The sequence below is a fragment of the Vulpes vulpes genome, chromosome 15 (assembly GCF_048418805.1).
Source record: "Vulpes vulpes isolate BD-2025 chromosome 15, VulVul3, whole genome shotgun sequence".
Taxonomy (NCBI): domain Eukaryota; kingdom Metazoa; phylum Chordata; class Mammalia; order Carnivora; family Canidae; genus Vulpes; species Vulpes vulpes.
Genome location: NC_132794.1, coordinates 69,140,913 through 69,153,561, shown reverse-complemented (window position 1 = coordinate 69,153,561; position 12,649 = coordinate 69,140,913). Strand labels below are relative to the sequence as shown.

The window sequence follows — 12,649 nt, the reverse complement described above, 5'->3', positions numbered from 1 at the left end:
AGCCTGGAAACTTGTCAGAACTACAAGGACTGGGGGATCCATGGGTGGCTCAGCGGTTTAGCGCCTGCCTTCGGCCCACACTCGATCCTGGAGTCCTGGGATCGAGTCCCAGGTTGGGCTCCCAGCATGGAGCCTGCTTCTCCCTCCTCCTGTGTCTCTGCCTCCCTCGCTCTCCTCTCTATGTCTATCATAAATAAATAAATAAATAAATCTTAAAAAAAAAAAAAAGAACTACAAGGACCGGCTTCCAAGGAAGCAGCAGGGTATAGAGATAAAACAAGAAAATAAGCTGAATGTAACCTCATGTCTGGGGGAATGTGATTAGAAAGGGAAGTGGAAAGAGAGCAAATACGGCTTTTAGTTGGTTTACATTTTATTTATAAAAACCAAAAAGTATACAAGGTGTCTAGTGAAAGACTTCTTCCACCCCCATCACCCATCTGCTCATACTCCCCTAAACCTCATTGGCAACCTTGATCATTGCTTTTATGTGCATCCTTCCAGAGATGCTTAAACTTTTTTTAAAGAAGCAGAACCTTAAATTAAAATTTTATTTTTAAATAATTATGGAAAAAAAATAATTATGGATTCACATGCAGCCAAAAAATACAGAGAGCTCTGGTGTATCCTATACCCATTTTCCCCCAATGGTAACATTTTACAAAACCCTGGTACAGGGGTGCCGGGGTGGTACAGTCAGTTAAGTGGCCAACTCCTGGTTTCGGCTCAGGTCATGATTTCAGGGTTCTGGAATCGGGCCCTGCATCAGGTTCCTGCTCAGTTCAGCACGGAGTCTGCTTTCTCTCTCTCTCTCTCTCTCCCCGCCCCTCCCTTCTCTCTCTCCTTCTCCCTCTGCTCCTACCTACCAGCACACTTTTGCGCTCTTTCTATAAAATAAATAAATGCGAAACAAAAACACAAAAACAGCCTTGGTACAATATCTCAAGCAGGATAATGACTCTGACAACATCCCCCATCTTATTTAGCTCCCCTCAGCTTCACTTGTAGTCATTTGTACACGTGTGTTCAGTCTACACCATTTTATCACACGTGCATGTTCATGAATCCACTGCATGTTCACTCTCAGTCCCATGCATTCTGTGTGGGTTTAGGTGAATGTATGAGGGACACCTAAGTAGCTCAGTTGGTTACGCATCTGCCTTCAACTCAAGTCATGAACCCACGTCGGGTTCCCTGCTCAGCGGAGAGTGGGTTTTTCCCTCTGCCTCTGCCATTCCCCCTGTTCATGCTTGCTCTTTCTCTCTCTCTCAAATAAATAAAATCTTTAAAAAATAAATGCATAATGACATGTATCTACCATTACAGTATCATACAGTGTGTTTTTACCATCCTAAAAATCCTCTTCGTCTGTTCATCCCTCCTGCTAACTGGCATATTGCTCGTCTGGATATACCACGGTTTATTTAACCAATCACCTACTGGAGGCCTTCTTGGTTGCTTCCAAATTTTGGTAATTGTAAACAAAACTGCTATAAAGATCCTTGTGCAGGTTTTTCTGTGGACATACATTTTCAACTCCTTTGGGTAAATACATAGGAGCGTGATTGCTGGATAATATGGGAAGAGTAGATTTAGTTTGTAAGAAACTGTGAAAACTGTTTTCCAAAGTGGCTGTACCATTTTGCATTCCCAGCAGCAAAGAATGACAGTTTCTGCTGCTCCACATCCTCATCAATATCTGGTGTTGCCAATGTTTCAGCTTTTGGACACATTCTAGTAGGTGTGTACATCACTGTGTTTTTTGTTTTTTCCTTATAATTTATTTTTTAAGATTTTTATTTATTTATTCATGATAGACACATCACAGAGAGAGAGAGAGAGGCAGAGACACAGGCAGAAGGAGGAGCAGGCTCCATGCAGGGAGTCTGACATGGGGCTTGATCCTGGGACTCCAGGATCACGCCCTGGGTGGAAGGCAGTCACTTAAACCGCTGAGCCACCCAGGCTGCCCAACATCACTGTGTTTTTATGAAGCACTTCTTTCTGTCACTGCAAGAGACTCCAGATGCATCCTATAAATTTCTTGCCCCAGTCCTAGTAGTCATTGCTCCAAGAGCCCTGGTACCTCTTGGTGGAGAATGCTCATCTTATTTTTTTCATATAACTACAGTATTAAGATCTATTCATAGAAGTATATTTATTCAAAAACTTCCCCAATTTGGAACGCCTGGGTGGCTCAGCGGTTGAGCGTATGCCTTCAGCTCAGGGTGTGATCCCGGGATCAGAATCAAGTCCCACATTGGGCTCCTCTCATATATATATGATGATATATATATATAATGAAATATCATCCAGCCATAAGAAAGAATGAAATCTTGCCTCTGCAATGACATGAATGGAGCTAGAGAGTATTAAGTGAAATAAGTCAGAGAAAGACATAGATCATACAATCCCTAGAAGTAGATTTGCTTGGTCAGAGGGCCCATGCATTTGCACTTTGCTATATATATTGTGAAAATTGCTCTGTTGTGGATTGTACCGATTTATACTGCCTCCAGTAATATATGACAATGCCTTCTTCCCCACAGCTTTGTCAACACATTTGGCAAAATTTATGGGATTTGTACCAATCTGATGAGTGAAGAATCGTATGTCTAGGTAGTATTAATTTGTATTTCTCTTAAGAATCATCTGTATTTCTTTTCTGTCAAATGTCTGTTCATATCCTTTGGACATTTTTCTCTTGGGTTTTATTTTTTTAAGATTTTTATTTATTCATTAGAGACACACACACACACAGAGAGAGAGAGAGAGAGAGAGGCAGAGACTCAGGCAGATAGAGAAGCAGGCTCCATGAAGGGAGCCTGACATGGGACTTGATCCTGGGTCTCCAGGATCACGCCCTGGGCTGAAGGCAGCACTAAACCGCTGAGCCACCTGGGCTGCCCTCTTGGGTTATTTTTTTATGTTGTAATACTTTGCACAAACTCTTATATACTAGAAAGACTCAGACCTTTATCTTTGAATCTAGTTTGTCATTTACCTTTGACGTGGCTTATAGTCTCTTTTGCCAGGCAAAATGATAAACTTGATTATATAAAAATTAAAAACAATCTTTTATTGTATGTGGATATAGGACAACTCCCGTACCCCACTTTTCTCTTTCAGAGTGCTCTTAGCTATTTTGAACTTCAAATTTTTTTTTTTTTGAACTTCAATTGTTTAAGAAAAAAAAAAAAAAAAGATAAATCGGGGCACCTGGCTGGCTCAGTTGGTAGAGCATGCAACTCTTGATCTTGGAGTCATGAGTTTGAGCCCCATGCTGGGCATAGAGCTTACTTTTAAAAAGATAGAGGGACACCTGGGTGGCTCAGGGTTTGAGCATCTGCTTTCAGCTCAGGGTGGGTGTGATCCTGGAGTCCCGGGACTGAGTCCCACATCGGGCTGCCTGCGAGGAGTCTGCTTCTCCCTCTGTGTCTCTGCCTCTCTCTCTGTGTCTCTCATGAATAAATAAATAAAATCTTAAAAAAATAAATAGATAAAACAAAAAACCTGTTTCAATTACATGTATGAGCCACACCTTGCAGCAATCTGATAGGACAAAGGAGGACAGGGCATCCCTAAAAGAGACCAGGATACACCCTATGCTGCAGGCAGGTAATTGGCTCAGAGTATTGGCTCTAGGAACTCGCATCGGTGGGAGGGGACATCCATGCTGGAGGAAGCCAAAGATAACCAGCTAGCAGAGCTCTGGTATCTCCTGGACAGCAGAGAGAGGTAGTTGAAGCTGGTTGATGAAGCTGGTTAATGTTTAGCTTGTATTCATTCATTCAGTGCTTATGCGTTCAGTGTCCACTGTGTGCAAAGCACTGTTCTAGGCTCTGAGGATCCAGCAATGGACAGATGCTCAACCACTGAGCCACCCAAGCATCCCTAGTTAGTAATTTTGGAGGGAAAAATACACATTGATCCCTATTTGATACCATAGATATTTAAAATCCAATTTTGACTTTTAAAACTCAACTTATTGAGGGGCACCTGGCTGGCTCAGTCAGAAGAGTGTACAACTCTTGATCTTGGGGTTGTGAGTTCGAGCCCCATGTTGCATGTAGAGATTACTTAAAAACATATAAATAGGGATGCCTGGGTGGCTCAGTGGTTGAGCATCTGCCATCAGCTCAAGTTGTGATCCCGGGGTCCTGGGATTGAGTCCCACATCGGGCTCCCCTCGAGGAGCCTGCTTCTCCCTCTGCCTATGTCTCTGCCTCTCTCTCTCTCTCTCTCTCTCTCTCTCTCTCTCATGAATGAATAAATAAAATCTTTTGGTGCACGGGGGTGGGGTGGGGTGACTGGGTGATGGGCACTGAGGGGGGCACTTGACGGGATGAGCACTGGGTGTTAAGCTATGTGTTGGCAAATTGAACTCCAATAAAAAAGTATTACATTTAGATCAAAATGGCAAAAGTAAAGGAAAATCATAATGTTACTTGCATTATTTGATAGAAACAGATCACATTTTTTGTTGTCATTTTCAATAAAAACAAGTTTTTACTGGCACTAAATTTGGAAAAAAATCTTTTAAAAATTAAACCTTTAAAAAACAATTTATGCAAAAATTAAAGAGAACAAATTATTTTGAAGTTATGGGTAAGGAGATTCACTTTCCAGGCATAGGAACAATATAAGAAAAAGCAGAGGATGGGGCAGCCCTGGTGGCTCGGCAGTTTAGCGCCGCCTTCAGCCCAGGGCGTGATCCTGGAGACCCGGGATGGAGTCCCATGTCAGGCTCCCTGCATGGAGCCTGCTTCTCCCTCGGCCTGTGTCTCTGCCTCTCTCTCTGTGTGTCTCTCATGTATAAATAAATAAAATCTTAAAAAAAATTTTTTTTAAAAAGGAAAAAAATCATATTGACTTGTTAAGATCTTCACTCTTTAGGTCTGTGTCTTTTTTTTTTTAGGATTTTATTTATTTATTCATGAGAGACAGAGAGAGCGAGCTATGGCTGATATCAGAGAAATTACTCTCTGTCCTCTCTTCAATGATTTTTATGGTTTCAGGTCTCTCATTTAGGTCTGTAATTCATTTTCAGCTTATTTTTGTGTATGATGTAAGAAAGGGGTCCAGTTTCATTATATTGCATGTAACTGTCCAGTTTTCTCAACACCATTTTTTGAGCAGACTTTCTCCTATCATATGTTCAATCCTCACTTATCGAAGATTAATTGACCATGTAATTGTGGGTTCATTTTCTGTTCTATTCCATTGATCTATATGTCTCTTTTTATGTCAATACCATATTGTTTTAATTACTACAGCTTTGTGGGATCCCTGGGTGGCGCAGCGGTTTGGCGCCTGCCTTTGGCCCAGGGCGCGATCCTGGAGACCCGGGATCGAATCCCACATTGGGCTCCCGGTGCATGGAGCCTGCTTCTTCCTCCGCCTGTGTCTCTGCCTCTCTCTCTCTCTCTCTGTGACTATCATAAATTAAAAAAAAAAAAATTACTACAGCTTTGTAATATAACTTGAAGTCTGGAATTATGGTACCTCCAGTTTTGTTTTCCTTTTTCAAGATTGCTCAGGGTCTTCTGTGGTTCCATACAAATTTTAGGAATGTCTGTTCTAGCTACGGGAAAAATCCTGTTGCTGTTTTGATGGGTATTGTGTGAAATCTGTAGATTGATTTGGGTAGTATGGACATTTTAATATTTGTTCTTCCAACCCATGAGCATGGAATGTCTTTCCATTTCTTTGTATCATCTTGAATTTCTTTCATCAGCATTTTACAGTGTTCAGAGTACAGGTCTTTCACCTCTTTGGTTAAGTTTGTTCCTAGATATTTTATTGTTTTGGTGCAATTGTAGATGGAATTGTTTTCTTAATTTCACTTTCTGCTGTTTCATTATTAGTGTATAGGAATGCAACAGATTTCTGTACATTGGTTTTATATCCTGCAACTTTACTGAATTCATTTACCAGCTCTTGTAGTTTTTTGGTAGAGTCTTTAGGATTTTCTCTATATAATATTATGCCATCTGCAAATACTGAGAGTTTTACTTCTTCCTTACCAGTTTGAATGCCTTTTATTTCTTTATGTTGTCTAACTGCTGTGGCTAGACTTCCAGTACTGTGTTGAATAAAAGTGGTGAGAGTGGACATCCTTGTCTTATTCCTGACCATAGTGGAAAAAGCTCTCAGTTTTTCTCCATTGAGTATAATGTTGGCTGTGAGTTTTTCATATGAAGCCTTTATTATGTTGAGATATGTCCCCAGCGAGGCCAAAGCAACTTGCCCAAGGTCATTCAGTTTGTGAATGGTAGTGCCAGGCCTCAAAGCCAGGTTGTCTGAAAAAGTCCATGTCTTAACCATAAGGATATACTATTGCCTGTGAATGTACCATAGAACATAACAAAAAATGAACAACCAAGAGGCTAGATCTGTGATATAAAAGACCATCACTAAGTCTCAATGGATTAAAAAAATGGAGAACACGAGCAAATAATTCACATGGGAGGAAATGCAGCTTGTTTGTGAACACTGTTGTAGCTAGAAGCTTATCTAACTCTCCCTCATGCTACCAAGTCCCCCAGTCCTGGCCCCCATCCCAACCCCAGGGGCCCAAAGCACTCATCTCTCCCTGCTGTGCTTCACCAGCGAGGTCATGAAGACTTTGCAGTGGGGACCCCCTTCAGCCCAAGATCCCACACTTACATGATCAGCTACATTGGTCTGGCCTCCTGCATGGATGAGGGCTCGGGCCACGTCCTCGGAGCCACCAAGGGCCGCGTAGTGGAGGCAGCTCTGTTTTTTCTAGAGGAAACAGGCAACAGTACAAGGTCCTAAATGCTCCTCACAGTGCGGCTTTGGGATGCATTATTCCATTTGTGTCTCATGACCCCCAGGACTATTACCCCCATTGAGCCCTGAGGCTGGAGAAATCAATGCCTTGCCCAGGCCTGGGTGACTAGTAAAATGAGCTCACTGTGGTCTCGGCTTTTCCTCACCTCCTGTCACAAACTCGAGAACATACATGAAAGCCGGCACAATTCCTAGGCTGGTGAAGACACGCAGAGTATATTCTGAGGTTTTCAAAGAGGGGAACACATAAGATTTGCCAGTACAGAGCAAACCCCACCTGGCATACACTGCCCCGCTGGAGCTGGTCTCGGCATGTCTGGGCAGGAGCTTAGCAGCACCAGAGCAAGGGCTTCATCCCCATGGGCCTTCTAAGTGCTCTCAGTCAGAGCCCATCCCTGGCCAAACAAGGATCTCACGTGAGATATCCCACTCTACCAGGCAGATCTCTCCAGGCGACCAACTGTCCCAGGCTGCCCAGACTGGTCCTCAGGACTTCCAGTTTTAAAACCAAGACAGTATGGGGCAAACTGGGATGAGCTGGTCACCTTCCCAAAGTCCTATCTGAGCTGAGTGCCCAGGGTGAGTGTGAACTAGTCCATCTCCCAATGGGAAATGTAATCACTTTGGGTTAGCCCCACCTTCAGAGACCCTGCAAGGGGTGAGGGTGTCCAGATAGAACATGCCCTCTGCCAGAAACCTCAAGCCAAGGCTAGAGCACAAGGCCCAGTGCAGTGGGCAGTTCCAGCCCTGCCAATGACCACCAGCTGGATATGATCTCCCCAGTCTCTAAATCCCTATGCTGTTACTGCTGGGGAGATGGCCTTGACATTTCACTTCTTTTATCCCTCCCAGTCCTGAACCCTGTGCTGGACACACAGGAAGGGCTGCCGACCAAAGAGCAACATAGAGCAGTTGGAAGGACACAGTTGGGTGCCCTGGGGCAGGTACTTTCTCCCTCTGGGTGGGCCTCGGTGTCATTCTGACACTCTGGGGCAGTTAGGGAAGTTCTGCAAATTAAGCATTTTGTGATTTATAAAGTATTACTCACATTTAGGAGAGTTTAACATTGAAATTATTATTGAATTGACATTTGCCATTTTGCTACTTATTTTCTACATGTCTCCTGTCTTTTTTGTTCTCTTTCTCCTTGACTGCCTTCCTCTTCTTCTTCTTCTTCTTCTTCTTCTTCTTCTTCTTCTTCTTCTTCTTTTTTAAGATTTTATTTATTTATTCATGAGAGACAGAGAGAGAGGCAGAGACATAGGCAGAGGGAGAAGTAGGCTCTCTTCAGGAGCTCGATGTGGGACTCATCCCAGGCCCTGGGATTGTGCCCTGAGTCAAAGGCAGACGCTCAACCACTGAGGCACCCAGGCGTCCCTTGACTGCCTATTTTTGTGTTAAATATTTTTAGCATACTATTTTAATTCCTGGGCTTTTAAACTATTTTTGCTATTATACTTGATTTATTATCATTATTGCTTTCTTACTGAAATTTAGAACAGAGAATTCCAGACCCTGAAGCCATTCAAATCAGCCAGGAAAGATTATTTGTCATTATCTAAAAGTAAAAAGCAGAACAAAACAAAAATACTAATGCCCTACCTAAAGAAGGCCACAACGCCCTTTGCAGGACACAGAGAGAATTTCCGATAGCTGATTTAGGGAGTACAGTAGTGAGAGAGAAAAGAGGCCTGTCCCAGGCCCCAGCTCTGAGGGCTGGTGTGGCCTTTGCACAGTCAGGGCAAAGCTTCCAGGCCATGAACTCTGGACTCCAGGGAATAGGCTTTTCAGACTCAGCTTTGCTTCTTGCCAGCTTGTGATCCGCGAAAGTCACTGAATCTCTCTAAGCTTCCGTTTCTTCATCAGTAAAACAGGGGTATTTATTCCTCGCAGCAATGTCAAAAAGTGACTCTGAGCCTGGGTGGCTCAGTGGGTAAGTGCCTGCCTTTGGCCCAGGGCGTGATCCTGGGGACCTGGGATCGAGTCCCACGTCAGGCTCCCTGCACGGAGCCTGCTTCTCCCTCTGCCTGTGTCCCTGCCTCTTCCTCTGTGTTTCTCTCGTGAATAAATATATAAAATCTTAAAAAAAAAAAAAAAAAAAAAAAAAAACAAGAAAAAGTGACTCCATAGCACCCCCATTTTATAGTTGGGTAATGAGGCCAGAAAATTTGAGTGACTTGCCTTTGATCACAGAGCTCAGCAGTGGAGAAGCTAAGACCAGATCCCAGGCCTGCTGCCCCAGGGCCCCTATTCACACATGTGCAGGAACCACTGTGGCTGCTACCGTTGACATGGTTAGGGTTAGGGGTCAGAAGCCAAGGGCAGACATCCGTCCCGGGGAGGACTGATTACCTGGGTGAGGGCGTTCACACTGCTCCCAGCCTCAAGGAGCAGCTGCACACAGTCCGCGTGGACACCTTCAGCTGCTGCGTGCAGGGCAGTCAGACCCTCCTGAAACACACAGAGCAATGAGGATGGCAGGGAGGCCGAGGCCAACCCCTGGGACGAGAGGGACCCCTTGGTCCATGGCTGCAGGGTTCTTGAGCTCCCCACTGCCATGCAACTAAGGACAATACCCTGGGTTACTATTTGTGGTTCCCTGAGCCCGGTACCTGATTTTCTCATGTTGAGGAGCATGTGGGACATCTGCTCCCACCTCTGCATTCCTGCCCATGTTCTCACCCTCCAAGCTGCCTCACCCCTACTCTCTGTCTATCCCTTCTTACTTCGAAGCTTCCAGCAGGGGGAAATCAGGCTGCACCTCAGTCTGTGGGTTCCTCAAAAGCAGGGAGCTAGCGAGCATCACCCATCTCTGCATCCTCTGGGCAGTGACTCACCGTGTTCTGCTCCTCCAGGTCCAGCCTGATGTCCACGAGTCGCTGCAGCACAGCCAGATGGCCCCGGCTGGCAGCCAGGTGAAGGGCTGTATTCCCCTCCTGTGGGTAGAAGGGCTCCCAAGGGACTAGTAGAATCATAGACCCTTGAGGTCCCTGGGGACCTGCTGGCAATGCCCCTTATTTTACAGACATGGAAGCTGAGGTCCAGAGAGGGGAAAGTGACACATCTAGAGTCACGAAGCAGGTCTGAAAATCTACAGCCCTGAACACTGGGCCAATGTCTCCCTGCAACTGAGAAGTGGGCCCCAAACTATACAACCAGGGGCACTTCGAAGTGCCAAGTCCTAGTCTCTCCTTATACTTGAAGACAGACACAATACTTGGGGGGAAAAATCCCTACTTTCAATGCCCCTGTCTAAAGCCAGTCCCTCCTTGAGCCATCCTAGATCCATCCCTCCCCCTGCTCAAGGCCACAGCTCCAAGGACTCTCTGCACTCAGATTATGCGCAGGCAGCCAGCCGTGTGGCCCCGTTCAAGATGGTAGCTTCACACTGAATAGTGTGGCCACGCTGACCACACTATTCAAAAACTGCAACTCCAGGGTGCCTGGGTGGCTCAGTCAATTAAGCATCTGCCTTCACCTTAGGTCATGATCTCAGGGTCCTGGGATCAAGCCCTGCTCAGCGGGAAGTCTGCTTCTCCCTCTCCTTCTGCCCCTCCCCTGACTTGGACTACTGCTCTCACTCTCTCTCAAATAAATACATAAAATCTTTTTAAAAAAATAAAATAAAATAAAACTGCAACTCCCACCCTTGTTCTCCTGACCCCCTGATCCTGCTCCATTTTTCTTTCCCTCTTCTCCTGAAGCATTGATAACCTAACACTATAATTTGCTTGTACACCAGGCTTATTGTTTATTGTCTGACTCTTCCTGCTAGAACACAAACACCCAAAGGGCAGGGATTTCTGTCTATTTGGTTCTCAGATGTTTCCCCAAGTGCCTAGAATAGGGCCTGCGGCACATGGCAGACATTCAATAAAATATTTGTTCAATGAGTGAATACTTGATGGAGAGACTGACGTGTGTCTCCTGGAACTTGAGAGCCATAGCGCTGGTAGTTATCTCACACTTGAGAAGTCTAAAAGTGACAGTGACAGAGCCAAGAGAGGTGGCTCCATTGGGTGTGGCAAAAGGGCACACTGTTCTTTGTATCAGAAGAGGCTCTTGCCAGAGGGCAGCCTGGTGGGGTTGTCCTTAAAGGGATATTTCTGCAGGGGTGCCTGGGTGGCTCAGTGGGTTAAGCGTCCAACTCTTGATTTCAGCTCAGGTCATGATCCCAGGGTCCATGTCTGGCTCTGAGCTTGGCAGGGAGTCTGTTTCCTTCCCTCTCCCTCTCTCCTTCCCTCTCCCCTCTAAAAATAAATCTTAAAAAAAAGGGAGGGACTTTCTGCAAAGGACAAGTGGATGATGAGGACAAGAGGAAGAGAGCTGGAAGGGGCCAGCCAGAGAAGTATGTCCCTAAGGAAGAACCACACGTGGAGAACCAGAGCAGGGGCTCCTGAGGGAACCTGCAAAATCATCAGAAGGCCAGCTTTAGCGATCATCATACCCAGAAGGGCTCTAGGACAGATTTAGCTACACCAGTTGCGGGGGCTTCTAGCTCAAGGTCTTTTCCTCTGCCCTGGCCTGTCTCAGTACCTTCTTAAGGAAGGAATCAAGACATTCACATTAGGCCAGAAGTCTTCAGGGCCCCATGAGGGGGTGAACATATTCTGATACCAAAGCAGTACTTAAAGCAGTTATAGACATACCTCATGATAATCCATCCATACATAAAACAACTATATCCTATGGGATAAAAGAGGAAACATTTATATTTCTTCTATGATCACTACCATCTTGTGTTAATAAATAAAAGTTAAGTTTAAAACAAACCCCTTCTTTCTGTCCCGATAGCAATCTCACCAACATTCCTAAAACCTGCTGGACTTTCTGCAAGAAGTGTGGCAAGCACCAACCCCACAAAGTGACACAGTACAAGAAAAGCAAAGATTCTCTTTCTGTCCAGGGAAAGCAGCATTATGACAGGAAGCAGAGTGGCTAAGGTGGGCAGACAAAGCCAATTTTCTGAAAAAAGCCTAAAACTACAAAGAAGATTGTGCTGAGGCTTGAATGTGTTGAGCCCAACTGCAGATCTAAGAGAATGCTGACCATTAAGAGATGCAAGCATTTTGAACTAAGAGGAGATAAGAAGAGAAAGGGCCAAATGATCCAGTTCTAAGCTTCATATTTTGTTATGAAGACAATAAAATCTTGAGGTTATGTTTAAAAAATAAAATAAAATAAAATGATCCCCTCAATGACAACAACAAAATGTACCCTCAACAGCTTTGCTAGCTCCTTTCCCACTCTCTCTGCAGATGTGTGCACAGCTGCCTAACAACTGCAAGCAAGGACCAGGCTGTGGGGAGGTAGCCATGGTGTGAAGTCTGCATTCAAGGAAACAAAGGAAGTGGTAAACCATGAGGGCCCAATACCTACCCCGAGGTAGCAGGGCTGCGGAGATGGGGGAGGCGGGCAGGTTTTGTTTTTCTTCTGGGAAGGGCCCCAGGTGGCTCAGTGAGTTAAGCATCTGCCTTGGGCTCAGGTCATGTTCCCAGGGTCCTGGGATTGAGCCCTGCCTGCATAGAACTCCCTGCTCAGTGGGGAGTCAGCTTGTCCAGCTCCCTCTGCTCCCCCCGCCCTTTTTAAAAAGATTTTATTTATTTATTCATAGAGACACGGAGAGAGAGGCAGAGACACAGGCAGAGGGAGAAGCAGGCACCATGCAGAGAGCCTGACATGGGACTCGATCCCAGGCCTCCAGGATCACTCCCTGGGCTGCAGGCGGCGCTAAACCGCTGCGCCACCAGGGCTGCCCTCCCTCTGCCCTTCATGCTGGTTCTCTCTCTCTCTCTCTCAAATAAATACATAAAATCTTTAAGTAAATAAATAT

The 12,649-nt window shown here is 45.2% G+C and overlaps 1 protein-coding gene and 1 pseudogene across 26 annotated transcripts in view; one reads left to right on the top strand and one right to left on the bottom strand.

Annotated features, from left to right (window-relative positions):
• The window catches only part of ANKDD1A (ankyrin repeat and death domain containing 1A), a 45,490-nt gene that overhangs the window by 13,569 nt on the left and 19,272 nt on the right, over positions 1 to 12,649 (bottom strand). For all 26 annotated transcript variants that reach the window (XR_011997424.1, XR_011997425.1, XM_072738791.1 and 23 more), the window contains exons 7-9: positions 9,654 to 9,752; positions 9,169 to 9,267; positions 6,670 to 6,768 (exon numbers count right to left, since the gene is read on the bottom strand). Coding sequence is in view for 24 of the 26 variants with exons in the window: in XM_072738791.1 (XP_072594892.1) it covers positions 6,670 to 6,768; positions 9,169 to 9,267; positions 9,654 to 9,752 (297 nt within the window). In the remaining 2 variants the exon portion in view is untranslated. The remainder of the gene's footprint in view (positions 1 to 6,669; positions 6,769 to 9,168; positions 9,268 to 9,653; positions 9,753 to 12,649) is intronic.
• On the top strand, positions 11,408 to 12,346 carry LOC112916970 (large ribosomal subunit protein eL42-like; annotated as a pseudogene).